The sequence below is a fragment of the Prionailurus viverrinus genome, chromosome A2 (genome assembly GCF_022837055.1).
Source record: "Prionailurus viverrinus isolate Anna chromosome A2, UM_Priviv_1.0, whole genome shotgun sequence".
NCBI classification, from domain to species: domain Eukaryota; kingdom Metazoa; phylum Chordata; class Mammalia; order Carnivora; family Felidae; genus Prionailurus; species Prionailurus viverrinus.
Genome location: NC_062562.1, coordinates 53953743 through 53972593, shown reverse-complemented (window position 1 = coordinate 53972593; position 18851 = coordinate 53953743). Strand labels below are relative to the sequence as shown.

Sequence of the window (18851 nt, the reverse complement as noted above, 5' to 3'; positions counted from 1 at the left end):
GGGAGGGAGGGAGGGAGGGAGAAAGAATCCCAAGACCGAAGTGGGACTCAAACTCATGAAACTGTGAGATTGTGACTTGAGCTGAAGCCAAGAGTCAGGCGCTTAACCAGCTGAGCCAACCAGGTGCCTCCCTGCCTTTTTTAAAATGTTTGTTTATTTTTGAGAGAGACAGAGACGGAGTGGGAGTGGAGGAGGGGCAGAGAGAGGGGGAGGCACAGAATCCAAAACAGGCTCCAGCCTCTGAGCTGTTAGCACAGAGCCCAGTGCAGGGCTTGAACTCACAGAGCCGTGAAATTATGACCTGAGCCGAAGTCTGATGCTCAACCGACTGAGCCACCCAGGTGCCCCTATTTTTAACTGTTTTCTTTTTATTTTAGGAGTGATTTTTGTGAACACCAGTGCAATAATTTTTGTCTTTTGGTCTGATTATATTAGTGTAGTTACTGGAATATTTGAGCTTCTATTTGACACCTTATGTTTTGCTTTTATATTAAGTTCTACTTGTTCTGTGATCTACCCTCCTTTTTGCATTCATTTGGGCATTTTAATTTGTATTTCCTTTCTATTATCATAGTAATTATGTATTATTTTACTACTTTTTAAATGTTTACCCCAGAGATTAAAACATGTGATTCCTTCCTTTTTAAAAATATGTTTATTTTTCAATATGTAATAATAGTCGTAAGGCACAGAATTCAAAAGGTACAAAAGACTATGTGATAGGAAGTCCTCTCTCACATCTACCCACGAGCCACCCCATTCTTCAGTTGCCTTAGGAATGTATATAGACCAGTAGAGTCATCTAGCATCTTTACTGGCCCCCAAACATATTGTGTTTACTGCTCTTCTAGATGGAAATCTTGGTGCATATCTTCCTGCTTATTCATCCATTTTCTCATCCTTCAAAGCTCAGTTAAAAGTTTCATGAAGCTTTCCTGAACAAATCTGTTCTTAACTGATCTTCTAATATTAATTGCAGTTTTCTTCACACATTTTAGCTTAATAATATGGTTTTGTGCTAGTTTCCTTTCGTTTTAAGTACGTGAATCTGACTTTCCATCCCAGATTGTGAGTTCCTCAAGGGCAGGGTAATATGCTTTCATTTGGTCTGTATAATGCTGAGCATAAAACAAATGCTCCCCCAATACTTGTTTAATTAAATAGTTTCTCTGGTAATGGCTGTCAGAAGGTCGTTTTCCACAAAAATTTCAATTTTCGTGCATCTTGATTCTCAATTGTACATGGTAGATACAGTTTTTAAGAGTTAGCTTTGAATGCAATATTACAGATCTAGAATTGCAAACTACTTGAAAAAATATTTGCTTATAAAATTGTCTTTATGTGCTTGCTTTGCATTTCATTTTAAGTTTAAAATTAATAGCCATTCCTAATTCAGTATGAGAGTGTAAAAATATTCATTGCTATTTATTACATGTGCACTTCCTTAAGTACTAACAAGTTAGCACTTTTTTCAAAAATATCTTCTTTGTTGATTATAATTTTTCTTCATAACATTTGTGAAAAATTAGAAGACACTGAAAAATATTAGAAAAAATTACCCTACTCCTACCAGTGAAAGATAAATATTAACATAAACATATAAACTCAGTTTTTTTCTGTGTATATGTAATAGATAAGCTACCCATCTAAGTTTTTCACTTTGTAATTCTTAATGTTCACTTTCAGCTTTTCCTGAAAGGATTCCTGTACACCTTAGAAGTGCTTGAAGAAGAGTGATAAAGGCAAGTATACAACTCTTGGCTTGGTTGATAGCCAAGCCAAAAAGCTTTGGTCACCATATCTATCAGAAAAGAAAAAAAAAGTAAAGAAAAAAAGAAATAAAGATAATTTATATATAATTTGAATGGTTTTCCAGAGCACCCTCCTAAACCTTTGCCAGAGTTTTAAAACATAACTTTTAAATATTTCTGATTTTAATTCAGAGTAGATTGTTTCTTGAATGTGAAGTAATGGTGTATTATGTCTTTCTAGAAAAATTGTTAAAATTTCGGAGAATTTAACAAAGTTCTCTGAAATACCTGGTCTGTAGATAGCTACCTTTTCCTTCTCTTTTCCTTACTTTGTATTCTTTCCCCTCTTTTTCCTTACATCCTTCTACTCCCTTTTCTCTTTCTTTACTTCTTCTGGTTTACTTATAAAAACTTTACTTTTCAGAGAAGCTGAGTGAATAAAAGTGAAGCCAACATTTCTATCTTATGATGCTTTATGATTGAACTTGTGTTAAACCAGGCATCTCAATATATTGTTTGGAGAGTTTTATAAACTGAGCAGGGTTACTCATTTGAATTTGCTGTCTTAAAGGAGAAAATAAGGGAGTCCTAAAAAATTTTGGCATTATTGAATTTGTTTAGTGCTTGCATTCTTACTGTCAGCAGTATACCATCACTGTCTTTGGTATTTTGGACACAGTATTTGACCTTCCATCATATTTGGTGTATATCAAAAGGTAGCCTTAAAGATTTTCTGTTGACCTACAGAAAATTTTAACAAGCTTCAAAAATTTGACCATATTTTTTGTTTGTATTGTTATCACAGCAGTAATGCAGATAATAGATACAAGTATAAATACTAGTACATTTTAGAGTCAGTGCCACAGGTTGTTTTTAAAAATTCTTATATTAGAACTTGATGTTTAAAGCTTAATTTTGGTTTTTTAGGGTTCCATGCTAAATAGGCCTCTGCTTAGTATGATTAAGGTATGTCTTGCCTTTAGAAATCCCAGAATTTATTACTGTTGTAGTATATAACCTTTGCAGCCGTATAGATAGCCTGTGCAAGCTTTGGCTTGGAAATTGACACTGTTTTTAGGTTTTCTTAGGAATGCTGTTATTTTTTTATTTGTAATCAGTCATCATTTCCAGTTGTTTGAAAATAAAGATGATGTACAGATGCTAGTGAAATCTCAAATGAAGTTATGTTAAAAATGTATTATGTTCCCGCCCCCCTTTTTTTTTAATTATCAGATGGCCATTTGATTAGCTTATAACACTGCCCAAAGAAACAGGTTTACAGGTAACATCTTTATATATAGGACAAGTAAAGTACGTTATTTATTTGGTTTTCCAGCTAACTTTGACACCATTCCTTTATTGTGGTATCTTTTACTCTCATGGGAGAAACTTCTATCTTTTGCTTCCAGATACAACAAAAAAATCAGTTGTATTATTTAGCTAATGGAATACAAATAAGGAGAAAGGTAAATTACTACCTTATTAGTCTGCTGCTTTCACATCTTCCCATCTTCTCAGGGTCTCAATTGCCCAGATTAGTTACTGGAGTATCTTGGTTACATAGCTCTTCTTCTCTGAGGGGCTCAATGCTTTGTAGGGTGGAAATAATTCAATAACTATTAGTGTGCTCCACAAACTCATGAGTGAAGGTGAGTATAATTAAATATATGTACTACTGGCAATATTGGCAATATTTTTGCCCTCAAGGAGCCCCAGAAAACTCCAGTAAAGGCCAAGACAGTCATTAACTAATAAGGATTAAGGGTTTCATTCTGAGCTCCCTCAATGGGAAGAGGAAAAACAAAAGCAATGTGCAATCAGGAAAAGGGCAAGAGGCCCAGGTGGTATGGCAGGATTTCAGCATGACCACAAAGAGTTTAAGCAACAAGCAGTGAAATTTCCTGTTCTCATGACTGCTACTCATTTGCCTAATTTAGGAGCAAAGAATTTTGTGGTATTTAGAAAGTGGGAAGGTACTGGTGAGAGATAAATGTCTTTAAGTCTGTCGTGATGTTTATGCCTCTGAGTCATGAAGAGGTCAGGAGATGAGTAAATAAGTATGAAAGAATATGGACAGCAGAGCCACAATGACAGTGCCATATACACGGTAAGAAGGTCTTCCTTCTGAGAGTAGTTACCAAGAAGAAAACTAGAGGGTTTGCATTCCTACCCCTCTGAACTCTAGTATCCTTTAGTTCACAGTTAACTCTTACATTCCAGCTAGTTTATGCCTTCTAGATTGCTACTTGGTGGCAAGGAGTCTCCATATCCCCAGAACATGACCCCCATAGGGCCTTACTAGTAGTGACTTAGGCTGTTCAAAGTACTTGGTAGTGTAGGGAGTTTTAAAGCTCGTTGAACAAAAAATTGAGGGAAAATAGGGAAATAAAGAACATCCTATATCATATTTTGTCCTCAGGTTCTGTGCATTAATACAAACTTATATATTTGCAGAACCTCAATACAAAAGTACTGTTTCTTTCCATTAAATCTCATCCCTACCATCTCCTTTCCTTTTTTTTTGCATGTGATTTCCATAACCATGGCAGTTTTGCTGACTTTACATCTCTTAGTTTCAGCTTCCTTTTAATTTCCTGCATTTAATATTGGTGTGTGATTGCATTTTAACCTTTCTTTTTCTCTACTCTTCCGTCTACCCAGTTACTGTGTTACTTCGTTGCTTTTAATTTGTGTGGATATGTGAGAAGCTTCTGTCAGAGATGACACTATTCAAAGAAAGGGATTTCTTTGACTCTCTTTTTCATAGGGTAGGGTGGGGGTGGGGACCAACTCCCAGCTGTTCAACACTTGTCCATTTGAAATGTAAACTGTCTTGCTTCTTGTTCCCCACCTCTGGAGTGACTCTGAAGCTCTCTTCTTGATAGTTGGTACAGGGCAAAGCTCTAGTTTCTGTAGAGACAGATTCTGCCTGGATCATTTGCTCATATGGTGCCAGATGGTCCTTTGTGTTCAGTGGAGAATTCAACTTGCAAGATTTTTGTTTCCATTTTCTTCTCAATAAACACCCCTGTTTACCAGTGACTGATGAATATTTGGTAACAAAAAATTTCTCTTTTCCATTAAAATCCACAGTTAGATTGGGATGTCCACTTCTCACTATTATTCTTTGAATTTACTTTGCTGAGTTTCAGCATATGGACAATTAACTGTGGTTGTGACTGAGAGGAATTAAATTGCCTTATCTAGACTGTACGTATGAATGGTCTGTTCCTTCTTGATTTCCCAAGTAATGGCTGTTCTGTAAGCTATTATTATGGTTTCCATTCCAAGATGACTCCTCTGGTATTCAGTTCTTCATATGTTGAAACCTGTAGGGATTTTTTTTTTTTAACATTGCTATTTTCATTTGCTGTGTACTTATTTTTAGCTTTTTTCCTATTCTAGAAAATAATCATTGCCCATTATCTAGAAAACTGTCTTTTAATCTTCTGATTAAAGATTGCTTAATGATATTGCCTGTTTGTTTGGCTAGTGGCATGTTTTTTTCTTTAACACTGAAAATTCTGCATGGACTTATAATAAGATGCTCTTTTCTTTCTTTCTTTGCTTTTCTTCTTTTTTTTTTAAGCATTAGATAGGCATGAAGCCTCCGTCTCACAGCTGCATGTGTAGTTACTGTTGAAGCAAATGCCTACCTAATTTGACAGTCTTGGTGTGTTTAAAATTTTTTGAGTTTGCAAATAAGCATATTAAATCTACTGATGGAGCCTTCGGGCAGTGAACAGTTATATGAGGACCCTGATCCTGGAGGCAAATCCCAAGATGCCGAGGCCAGAAAGCAGACAGAATCAGAACAGAAGCTGTCTAAAATGACCCACAATGCTTTGGAGAACATTAATGTGATTGGCCAAGGCTTGAAGCATCTCTTCCAGCACCAGCGCAGGAGGTCATCAGTGTCTCCACACGATGTGCAACAAATTCAGGCAGATCCAGAACCTGAAATGGATCTGGAAAGCCAGAACGCATGTGCTGAGATTGATGGTGTCCCCACCCACCCCACAGCTCTGAATCGTGTCCTGCAGCAGATTCGAGTGCCACCCAAGATGAAGAGAGGGACAAGCTTACATAGTAGGCGGGGCAAGCCAGAGGCCCCAAAGGGAAGCCCCCAAATCAACAGGAAATCTGGCCAGGAGATGGCAACTGTTATGCAGTCGGGCCGACCCAGGTCTTCATCTACAACTGATGCTCCAACCAGCTCTGCTATGATGGAAATAGCTTGTGCTGCTGCTGCTGCATGTCTGCCAGGGGATGAGGCAACTATAGAGCGGGTAAGTCTACCAGATTTCCTTTTTCTGTTAACTTACTGTTCTTTATATCTAAGACTCTCCAAACTTCTTTTTGGTAGCTAAAAAGAGATAGCAAGGACCTCAAAATTGTGGCAAAAAATAGGTTTTTTTCCCATTAAATACATGGGATGAATAATACTCATTCTAGCTAATGAATGGATCCCTATAATTATATTCCTATTTGCTTCCTAACATATTCCTATGTTCTGTTTATTTTACCCTTTTGCTAAAACCTTCAGTATGTTTCATGTGCCTTTTGTGTGTTAAGGGCTCAGTTTTATGGTAGAGGAGCAAAGATGATTCTTGTTTTGGTTTTGCACATGAATTGACTTTCTTACATTAATGAAGGCAAGAAAGTTCTAGAATCTGGGTTTGTCTGCTTAGCATGGGAATATACCAAATTGGTTATAGTTTTCATATACTGTGCCACACCATCAGCATTCAGTATACATTTTGCATTCTGTCATAAAGTGCATGCATTCTTATAATTTACTCTTAATAAACAGGTTTTTTAGGTTTGCCTGGATGGGAGAACTAGGCTTAACAAATTTAGGGGGAGCTCTTTTCGTAAAACTTAGTTTTATGAAAATAACTTAGTTAAGGCACATAGTAGAAATAGTTCTGGTAAGGTTTGAAAACTTAGGTACATGTAGCCAGGCAGGTAGTAACAATGAGTGAAGTCATGTTATGGGTCTAGGACAAAGTGGAGAGTGCAAGTCCTGTCTAAAGGGGCAATGTCTTCTTAGCTTTAGCTGATGGTTGTGATTTGGGACTGTGAGCCCAGTCTTGCCAGGTCTTCTGATTTGAGAAATTTGAAAATGAGTTTACTCATTTCCTGATTTTTAACCTGTTAGTATAGAAGCCAAACTGAACATATTTGTGGGCCAGGTCTGCCCTATAAGTCACCATCTTGCTGTGTTTTGGATTTATTTTTATGTATTCCTTAAGTTTTAATGATTAATCAGTCTCACTTTTATACTGTGTCTGCTTCTGGCACAGGCAAATTTATTTTACTGAATATTTAGCCTGGAAATATAAATATTGAATCTAGAACCTTTAAACCTCTCCATCTAAATGTGACATTAGAAACAAATGAGTAATAGACAGTAGATCATTTTAAGAAGTTAAGCCTGTCTGAATAACATATTCACCAGAATAGCAATCATCAGAATAATGAATCACATCATTAAAATTAAAGGTATAAATGAGGAAAATAATGTAAATTTATGTGCATACTAGTTACCTTTTTTTTTTTTAATGTTTATTTTTGAGAGAGAGTGTGAGCGGGGGAGGGTCAGAGAGAGAGGGAGACATAGAATCTGAAGCGGGGCTCGAATTCATGAACTGAACCATGAGATCATGGCCTTAGCCCAAGTCAGACACTTAACCTACTTAGCCACCCAGGCGCCCCCATAATAGTTATCTTTGAAATAAAAAGGACATTTGGTCATTGATTATACAATCTAGTTGACAATAACTAACAGTGCAACTATATAATTTGTCTTAATCTGTACCAGCGAACACTAAGAAATTTTTTTTTTTTACTCGTGATTCTGTGATTATAGACTTTTATGTTAAAAATTAGGGGCGCCTGGGTGGCTCAGTCACTTAAGCATCTGACTCTTGATTTTGGCTCAGGTCATGATCTTAGCTCAGGGTCAAGATTGAGACCTGCATTGGGTGTGGATCTCTCTCTCTACCCCGCCATGCCCCTCTGCCCTTTCATGTGCACCCTCCCCCCACTCTCAAAAAAAAAAAAGAAAAAAATTGTAAGTAAAGCATATTGTGTGTGTTTATATTGCTTTAGAAAACTTCATAGAGAGCCGGGGGGGAACATTTTTAATAATTGTTTCTTTAATACATGTATTTACAGAAAAATCCACCGATTTTACTTCATTGTTTTATTTTAATCCCTGTGTAGTTAACAGTATAGTGTTAATTTCAGGTGTATAATATAGTCATTTCAACAATTCCATATATTAATACTACTCATCCAGATAAATGTACTCTTAATCCCCTTCATCTGTTTCATTCAACACCCCCTACCCACCTCCCCTCTGGTAACCATCTGTTTGTTGTCTATGGTTACGAGTGTTCTTTTGGTTTGTCCTTTTTTTTTCCTTTAATCATTCATCTTGTTTCTTAAATTCCACATGTGAATGAAATGATACAATATTTGTCTTTCTCTGACTTATTTCACTTAGCATTGTATTCTCTAGATCAATCCATGTTGTTGCAAATGGCAAGATTTCATTCTTTTTAATGACTGAATAGTATTCCATTGTGTATATGTACCATATTTTCTTTGTCCATTCATCTGTCATTGGTTACTTGGATTGCTTTCATAATATGGCTATTGTAAATAATGCTGCAGTAAATATACAGGTGCATATATGTATTCAAATTAGTGTTTTTTGTATTCTTTGGGTAAATACCCAGTAGTGCAATTACTGGATGCCGTTGTGGTTCTATTATTAATTTCTTGAGGAACCTCTACTGTTTTCCACAGTGGCTGCACCAATTTGTATTTCTACCAACAGTAAACAAGAGTTCCTTTTTCTCCACATTCTCACTAATTCTTTAGTGTTTTTGATTTTAGACATTCTGACAGGTGTGAGGTGATATCTCATTGTGGCTTTGATTTGCATTTCCCTAATGATGAATTATGTTGAGCATCTTTCCATGTGTCTATTGGCCATCTATATGTCTTCTTTAGAGAAATGTCTGTTCATGTCTTTGCATTGTTAATTGGATTATTTGTATTTTTGGTTATATAAGTTCTTTACAGATATTTTGGATACTAACCCTTTACTGGATATGTCATTTCCCATTCAGTAGATTGTCTTTTAGTTTTTTGTTGATTGTTTCCTTTGCTATGCAGAAGTTTTTTGTTTTGATGAAGTGTCCCAATAGTTTGTTTTTGCTTTTGTTTCCCTTGCCTCAGGAGACATACCTAAAAAAATGTTACTCCCACTGATATCAGAGAAATTACTACCTTCTAGGATTTTTATGAAAACCCACCAATTATTTTTAAGTTTTGTTTTGTTTTGTTTTTACTTATTTAAGTAATCTCTATACCCAATGTGGGGCTCGAACTCACGACCCTGAGATGAAGAGTTGCACACTCTTCTGACTGAGCCAGTGAGGTGTCCATGCAAACCCACCAATTTTAAATATACAGTTGATTAGTTTTAAAAAGGTGTGGTCATAAAACAGTAGTCATGATGTGGAACATTTCCATCACCCCGCACTGACTTCTTATGCCCCTTTGCTGTAGTCTGTCCTATTTTCTCTAATCCTTGGCCTCTGGCTACCACTGATCTACTTTCTATTACTATTGTTTTGCCTTTTCTAGAATTTATTATAAGTGGTATTATACAGTATGTAGTCTTTTGTGTTTGGCTTTTTTCATTTAGCATACTGCTTTGGAGAATTAGTTGTTGCATCATTCCTTTTCCTTGCTGAGTAGTATTCTGATGTGTATCTATTTGTTTATTTGTTCCCTGGTTGATGGACATTTGGATTATTTCCATTTTCTCGCTATTATTAATAAAACTGCTATGAACTTTTGTATGTAGGACTTAATGTTTTCATTTCTCTGATTCATATGGTAAATGTGTCTGCCTTGTTTTAACTCAAAAACACTTTTGACGCCCAGTGTATGTTTTTTTTTTCCCCACGCTGACAACCAGTTCTGACACCAACTGGGTGTCCTACAATTCAATTAAATTCTGACAGTAACTCGTTAGAGTTAATGTAGATCTCACTGTTAAAGGACTTGGTTCCACTTCAGATGTCAGTTGGAAGTCTCAGGTTCCCACCTGTGCTTCTGACCAACCAACTATTTATTCTACAACTCCCTGTTCAGGTTTGGTTATTTACTAGAATGGCTCACAGAACCCAGAAAGGCACTTTACTTACATTTATTGGTTTATTATAAAGGATACAATTCAGGACCACCAAAGTACAATAGCTGCCTAGGGCAAGGTAGATGGGGAGGTTTGGTGATGCACAGCTTTCTTGTCTCTCTAGGTACACCACCCTCCCAACACATAGTGACCACCAACGTGGAAGCTCTCTGAACCGTGTCATTTAGGGAGTTTTGTGGCAGCTTCATTATGCATGTACAGTTGGTTAAATCACTGGCCATTGGTGATTACCTCATTTCCAAAACCTCTCCCTTTCCAGGAGGTTGAGAGGTGGGGATGAAAGTTCCACTCCTCTAATTGAGCCTTGGTCTTTCTGGCACTCTGCATCTATCCTAAAGCTATCCTGGGGCTACTAGTCATCCAATTAGCACACACTCCAGAAATCCAAGGGTTTCAGGAGCTCTGTGCCAGGAACCTGAAATGAAGACCACGTATATATTTATCACGATGCATGTTTAACTTACAAAGTGACTGTGCCATTTTGCATTTCTGTCAGCAGTGTATGAAAATTTTAGTTTCTTCACATCCTCATCAATATTTGGTGTTGTCATCATTTTTAAATTTAGCCATTCTAGTTTGTGAGTGGTATTGCATTGGGGTTTTTAATTTGTATTTCTCTAATGGCATGAAAAGGTTGGTAATATTTATTTTTTATGCAGTTGGTAAAGATTGGCTGGTGATTTTAAAAAGAAGATTATTTCTAAAAATTGATGTTAATTATTTCTAGACATTTAAGTGATCTGACGATTCTTCAGAATTAGCAGAATAGTCATTCATTCAGACAGTTTGCTATTTGCTTAGTTAACACTTGCTGAAGAATGGACTTCTTATAGTTTTAATAATTTTATTTATAATCACCAGTCTGGGAGATAAAGCTCATGTTATTCATGTGTAAAATCAGAATGCAGTAACATTAGTTGTGATTTATAAAATTTGACTAGATTTTTATTTGCTTCTTAGAAGTTTAGGCTACATTCTCTTTGTGAACAACAAATTGGCGGAACCTAAAGTACTCTACTTACCTTCTTAGCCAATATAATTGGGTTTATATTATATTAGCCAATATAATAGTTTGTCATTTAATAAAAAGTCAGTTGAAGTTTTTATTATCAAAAAATGGTATGTATGTATTTTGAATATTTTACTTTAACTTAAAACCAAGGCTTAAAATTTTAAAATATAAACCTACTGATTGGACTTTTGTACCTTTCTTGCACTCATTGCATGGATTATAATTTCTAGTTTCTAAGTTTTTATAAAGTGGAGCGATAACCTGGTGACACTTGTGAAGCAGTGTGGGACAGCCTCTTAGATTTTAATCTCTTGAAAGGCTTTGCCCACTTTAAATTCGTTTTTTTTTTTTTTTTTTTTTTTTTTTAACGTTTATTTATTTTTGAGGCAGAGAGAGACAGAGCATGAACGGGGGAGGGTCGGAGAGAGGGAGACACAGAATCCGAAACAGGCTCCAGGCTCTGAGCTGTCAGCACAGAGCCCGATGTGGGGCTCGAACTCACGGACCGTGAGATCATGACCTGAGCCAAAGTCGGCCGCCCAACTGACTGAGCCACCCAGGTGCCCCTTAAATTCGTTTTTAAAAAAGCAATGTGCTTTTCTTGAGTCTTTCCAAAGCACCTGTGTTTTCATAGAAATAACAAACCCTTTTATGCTCATCTGATTGGTTTATGTAGTATTTAATTAAATTATTTAGTTATAAATGAATATAACTTAACAAACTGATGTAGCAGCTTAAGTGTATATGGGAGTGTACCATAGTGTACCAGCCATGAACACTGATTATCCTGTGAGGATAAAATCTGCATGTCTTTCAAAGAAAATGAAGTTTGAGAATGATATGGCAGGTTGGTTAATTAAGTGGAAATTAGTTTGGAGAGCTTCTATTTTATTGTATCTTAGTATGAGAGATTGTTTCAAATTCCAAATATGGGTGCCTCTATTTTTGTGTTGAGGATGAAATGTTTTAATACTGGTGGTAATTGTTTGAGTACATTGATATCTGTGTCCCATTTAAGTTAACAGCATTATTACAGACTTGCATGTACATGTATGCATGTACAAACATAACCCTAAGACAAATGTTGAGTTGATTTTCCAATGTAGCCATTGTGTTTTGAAAGCCAGCTGCTTCTGCCTTAGCCATCTGCCACTTAACAAGTCTAGTTTTAAAAGTAGGTTCTTGGCCTTTAAGCTAGATTCCTTTTTTAAATTCAGATTTGGCAGGTATTTATTTGTGCCTAATATGTACAAAGCATGGCTTTGACCTAATGATGGAAATGAGACCTGGTTGGAACAATCATGACATGTTGAACACAAAGGTTCTTGTTCCCTTCCTTTTTGGATTTACCAGTGTCTGTCTTTTTCCCACATAAAAATTTTGTTGACAGGGGCGCCTGGGTGGCGCAGTTGGTTAAGCGTCCGACTTCAGCCAGGTCACGATCTCGCGGTCTGTGAGTTCGAGCCCCGCGTCAGGCTCTGGGCTGATGGGTCAGAGCCTGGAGCCTGTTTCTGATTCTGTGTCTCCCTCTCTCTCTGCCCCTCCCCCGTTCATGCTCTGTCTCTCTGTCCCAAAAATAAATAAACGTTGAAAAAAAAAATTTAAAAAAAAAAAAATTTTGTTGACATATCCAGTGTCCTGCAGTTACATCATTTAAAGGGTCATCTTCAAATTCACAAAAGCAGTTTTTTTCTGTAAGTGCTTTGTGATTTGAAAGTTATAAAGTTAAATGTTTTGAATTTGAAAGAAGCATGCTTAATGTAGAAAACATTGAACATACAGAGTAAAAGAAGGAAAAAACAAAAATAAGTATTGCGAATATTTTGGCATGTTTTCTCTATATACTACTTACTTAAATATGCAAAATACATAGAACATTTAAATTTAGTTCTTTTAAGATTAACATTTAAAAATAAAACTAGAATCTTACTAAATGGACAATTTTGTATCCTTTTTTATTAAAATTCTGCCTTGAGCATTTTTAGATATCCATAAATATTCTTTTTTAGATTTTTACTGATTGAGTAGTATTACAACATATTTTGTTGTAATACCATAATTTATGGTAACTTTTTTATATTGAGTATTTTATATTGAGATAGAGAAATCAAAATATTTAAATTTCCTTTATGTAGAATATATGAAATATTTTTATTTTTTAAATTTTAATTTGAGAGAGAGAGTGCATACATATGAGTGTGGGAGAGAGGTGCAGAGGGAGAGAGAGAGAGAATCTTAAGCAGGCTCCATGTGTCCCAGCGCAGGGCTCAATCCCACAACTGTGAGATTGTGACCTGAGCCGAAATCAAGAGTTAAACACTCAACTAACTAAATCACCCAGGCACCCCTGAAATATTTATTAATCAAGAAATATTTGGGAGTGGTGATAATGATAGCTACATTCACTGTGTGCTTATTATGTAGCAGGCAATATATTTAAACACACTATATAGTTTTCTCATTAATTCTAAAACAGCCCTATTTTTTTCTGCATGAAGCAGCAGAGGCATAGAGAAGTTAAGTATGCCCATGGTTTCACTGCCAGCATGTTGCACAACTAGAGTGTTTCAGAACTTAAATACTAAATGCAGGCATTTACATTTTGATTAGATATGTTTTAATAACATCTGTATTCTAGGCATTATTTCATTCAAAAACTGCTTTTACCTACCATACTAGATGGTCTCTCCATTTTAATGTGCTGGACATTGGTCTGAGTATTTGGGAGATACAAACGATGTACTTTTTCCTTCTGTACTTTAAAATATTAGCTTCATTTGTATGTATAATACAGAAACAATCAGTAATTGGCACTCAATTTATGAAAATTCAGGGTAGCATTTCATACATAAGATGGTCTTATTTTAGATCTTTCTGAAATCCTTTAGATTTTTAAAAATGGCTACTAAAGATTTTTTCTATTACACCTACTATTCACCTTTAAAGTTCTCCCGAGGATTTGAAAACTTTCAGATCCTAGACTCAGTGAACTTACAGTCTAGTTGGAGATACAGCAAACAGTATAAAAGTTATCTGTATGATAAATGGTATGGATAAGTTGAGAAGATGAAAGATCCTTCTAGTTTGGAGTGAATACAAAGCTTAGCGGAGGAAGTGGAGGTGGGCGCTTTGATTTGGGTCTTGTAAGAGAAATAAGATTTAGATGTGTGTGTGTGTGTGTGTGTGTGTGTGTGTGTCTGTGTGTGGGTGTAGGAGAAAGGATTATTTCAGAAAGCGGAATGATACGAACAAGGAAAATGCATTTACTGGCAGGATAGTTAGGAGAGTGGTCAAAAAAACATCGTGTCAGCTGCCTCAGGTCTTTTTTGGAATGAGGTAGGGTATAACTTGTCTCTCTTTTTTTCTTTCATATCATCTGTTCAACATATTTGACCAAACTTCTGAGTGTCTGTTACATGTAAGATGTTCTGAAAAATGCTGTAGTGGATATATAGGTACATAACACTTGATCCCAGCTCTTAAGATTTTTAGAACTAGCAGGAAAGAGAATATGTACCCATAGAAGAAAAAAGTAACTCAGGAATTTTAATAAAGCACTTTGACATGAAGTATCTCACTTGATCTTCTTAGTAATTCTGTGAGATGGTAATGAAGGTCCTTATTGTCATTAATTCACAAAGTAGGAAACATAAATGATTTCAGGGTCACACAACTTGTAAATAAGGAGTGAAGCTTTTGATTTCTGTAGGCTGGTCCCCTTTCTGTAATACTCTGCCGCCTCCACATGTAATACAGGATACAATGTGATAAGTGCCACAAGCAATATAAAAATGTGTATTTAGGGAAGGAGTAATTAATTCTGTCCAGAGGATTTGGGAAAGCTTTGAAGGAAGAAGGACTTTAGGTTGTTGATGTGGGTAATGAAGACTGAGGATCTCCTCTAAGTTAAAGACTTTTGGGAATGAAACAAATTAGTGTTTTCTAGTAAACATACACTCTTACAAGGAATCTTATGGACTTGAATAAGACCTCTGACATTTTGGCTGATGTATTGAGAGAAGGCCTAGAACTGTCCACAGGGCTTGCAAGAGGTACCACATCTTAGTTTTGATATCCCTCCCAACACCCAGTAGGACAACATTTTGCATACAAATATCTCCTGCAGAAATAGCATTTTAAGGTATTTTTTGAATAATGAGCAAATCCTTTTCTCTGCATCTTAAATGTTGTGTCCTTTGGAGTTTTAACCATAGCCATACCACTCCTTTCACTCTTCTGTGAACTTAAATGCTGTCATACTTTCAGTTTCTACCAAATACTGGTCTCCAACTGGGTCAGTCCTGTGATCTTCGGAATTAGTTATCTCACTGTCTGTTGGTTATCTGCATAGGTAATTCAAACTCATCATTTCCAAAATTAAATTCATCATCATATCTCATAAACCTTTTTATCTTCTAGTATGTTTCCTGTCTCTGTTGTTTCCAAACTTGTATGAATGCAAAAGAAATAATTTAGGACACTAGTTGAAAATACAATTTTTATGCCCTATTCTCAGAATTTCTGATTTAGAAGGTCTGATATGGAGCTTAGAAAACCGTGTTTTTGTTTTTGTTTGTTTTTTAAATGTTTTTATGTATTTTCAGAGAGAGAGAAAGCAGGGGAGGGTAGAGAGGTGGAGGGGAGAGAGAATCCCAAGCAGGCTCCACACATTAGTGCAGAGCCTGATGTGGGGCTTGAACTCATAAACTTTGAGACCATGACCTAAGCCGAGACCAAAAGTCGGATGTTGAACTGACTGAGCCACCCAGGTGCCCCCAAAACCCTGTTTTGTTTTTTTTTTTTTTTAATTTTTTTTTCAACGTTTATTTATTTTTGAGACAGAGACAGAGCATGAACAGGGGAGGGGCAGAGACAAAGGGAGACACAGAATCTGAAACAGGCTGCAGGCTCTGAGCGGTCAGCACAGAGACCAACGCGGGGCTCGAACTCACGGGCCGTGAGATCATGACCTGAGCCGAAGTCCTGAAGTCGGACGCTTAACCGACCAAGCCACCCAGGCGCCCCTCCAAAACCCTGTTTTTAATCAAGGCCTCAGATGATTCTAGTGCAATAAGTCCCATGAGTTTGAGAATCACTAGATCTGACTTTCTGGAGCCACCAGTCACCCACGTTGTCAACCTTAGCGTTATCCTGATCTCTTTTACTCCTCAATCACATGATCCCCAAGTTTGTCCCTATTGTCCATTCCTAAGTCAGTGCCCTGGTTTGGGCCTTCAACTGTCTCATTGCTCTTTCAAATCCTTTTTTCATGCTGCATGTAGCTTGTGAGGGCTATCTAAAACAAAGCAAATGGTGCCATTTCCACTGCTTAAAAGTCCTTCACTAGCTCCACGATTACATGAGGAGTAAAGAAATTTCCTTAAAATGGTATGCAAGGCCTTCTAGCCCATGTGGACTTCTTTACCTCATGCCATTCCCTGTCACATACAGAACCTAGCATTTGTTTCCCACCCTTTTTATTCTTCCTCTAAAGTTTTCATATTTCCATATTTTGGTTTATGTTTTAATCATTTATTCAGCAAATATATATTATCTAATATGTGCTAGGCACTGCAGATATTATGATGAGCAAAAGCTGATGTGATTCTTACTCTCATGGAGTTTATAATCAGATGGGGACGCATATTAAACAGTCATTCAAACAAATTAAGTTTTCAACTGTGACATGTGCTACTAGAGTCTATCATAGAGAAATTTGACCTCGTCAAGGAAGTCAGGGTATGGCTTTCCTGAGGAGGTAACAGAGCTCGTAAGGATAAGCTGAGGTTTATTTCAGATAGCTGAACTGCAGGTACAAAGGCCCTAAGAAGGCGGGGAGGTTTGCTGAGTATGAATGATAGAATGGCAGGTATATATACTTGTGTATGTACATATGCAAGTGCATACTGGATAAGGCTGGAGAGATAGATAGGTGCAGTTCATACAAATGTTTGCAGATAATATTAAGGTGTTTTTCTCCCACTTAAGAGGGATGAGTAGCATCAAAGCATCTAAACAAGGTATGTGTGGGGGGAGCACTATATCAACTTTGTGATTAGAGAGTACGACTGTGCTTATAGAATGGATTGGAGTAGGTTCAGACTGAATACAGGTAGGTGAGCCAGAGGGCTATCATAGCAGTCCAAGTGAGAGAGGACAGTAGTTTAGATCAAGGAATTGATGGTAGAAGTGAAGACAAGAGTTACCTGAGGGCAGGGTATCTTTTTTTTTTTCCTTAAGTTTATTTATTTTATTTAGAGAGAGAGAAAGAGAGAGTGTGTGTGTGTGTGGGCACAAGTGGGGGAGGGGCAGAGAGAGAGATAGAGGGAGAGAATCCCAAACAGGCTCAAACCCATGAACTATGAGATCATGACCAGAGCAGAAGTCAGACGCTTAACTGACTGAGCCACCCAGGTGCCCTGAGGACAAGGTATCTTATTCACATTTGAATTCCCTGTGCCCAATACTTCTGTCCTTGGTTTATGTGTTCAGTGAATTAGTGAGTAGTAAATAGACATGGGGAGCAAGAAAGGAAGTCTAATTAGTGAGTTTGAAAATGCACATGGTTGGGGCGCCTGGGTGGCTCAGTCGGTTGAGCATCCGACTTCAGCTCGGGTCATGATCTCACGGTCGTGAGTTCGAGCCCTGCGTCGGGCTCTGTGCTGACCGCTCAGAGCCTGGATCCTGTTTTGGATTCTGTGTCTCCCTCTTTCTCTCTGACCCTCCCCCATTCATGCTCTGTTTCTCTTTGTCTCAGAAATAAATAAACGTTAAAAAAAATAATTAAAAAAAAAAAAAAGAAAATGCACATGGCTAAATCTTTGAAACAGAGTAAGCTTTTATTCAGTCATTCAACGGTATTTATTAAATACCTACTATGTACTAGACAGTGTCCTAGGTAGTTTGGATACATCAGAAAACAAAACAGAGATTTCTACCATTTTGGAGTTTACTTTGATTGAAAGAGATTGAATACAATAAATACAACAAATAAATTACATGTTATGTTGTGAGATGAGGAAGTATTGTGCAAAAAAATTAAAATGAGATAACAGAGATCAAGACTGTATGGAGGGGAGGTATAAAGTGGGATGATAAGAGTAAGCCTCATTGAGGAGGTGACATTTGAGTGAAGATTTGAGATGAAGGAGTTACTCATGTGGTGGGCTACCTGGGGGGTGATAAATATTCAAGGCAGATGAAGTAACCTCAGGGTGAGAGTCTGCCTGAATGTTAAAGGAATAGTAAAGAGGCCAGTGAGTGAGCGCAGGACAGTAGTAAGAGATGAGGTCAGAGAGGTCACAGATGGTCAGATCAGGTAGAGCTTCATAGACATTGTAAAGATTGAACAAGATGGGGAGCCATTGGTATTTCAAGCATAAGAGTTATAATCTTATTTTTTAAAGAATCACTTTGGCTGCCATGTGAATAGACTACAGGGAATCTAGGGTGCAAGTTAGGAGTCTGCTGTAGAATCTAGGCAAGAAATGATGATGGCTGAAACCAGGGTCTTAGCAGTCTTAAATAGAGCAGTGAGAGAACTCAAAGCAAGAAAATAACAGTGGTCACTTTGAAGGTCCCAAGTAGAGTTTCCCTAGAAGGCAAACGGAGTTGATTATTAAGAAAGGGCTTCTCTATGAAGAAAGGAATAATGAGCCATGAGGTAAATGTTATACAACAGCATAAAATATCTTCAAAAAACTATTAGGTTATTGCAATAGAAGACCCAGTGAAAGAATGAGACTTGAGAAGATGGCTATTGAATGTGTGTTTTCACTGTAGGCTAGAGATAGGCTGTGTTTCAAAGCAATGGTGAGATTCATAGTGGTCCAGAAGTCAAGTGTACAGTTTA

The 18851-nt window shown here is 37.0% G+C and overlaps 1 protein-coding gene across 2 annotated transcripts in view; it reads left to right on the top strand.

The window, feature by feature from the left end:
• The window catches only part of TMCC1 (transmembrane and coiled-coil domain family 1), a 243805-nt gene that overhangs the window by 48307 nt on the left and 176647 nt on the right, over positions 1–18851 (top strand). The window contains exons 2-3 of one of the 2 annotated variants that reach the window (XM_047838531.1): positions 1687–1742; positions 5775–6040. In XM_047838531.1, coding sequence (XP_047694487.1) covers positions 5816–6040 — 225 coding nt within the window. In that variant the 5' untranslated portion in view covers positions 1687–1742; positions 5775–5815. Of the gene's footprint in view, positions 1–1686; positions 1743–5342; positions 6041–18851 lie in introns of those variants that run through there. The other variant, XM_047838522.1, reaches the window with a different exon arrangement.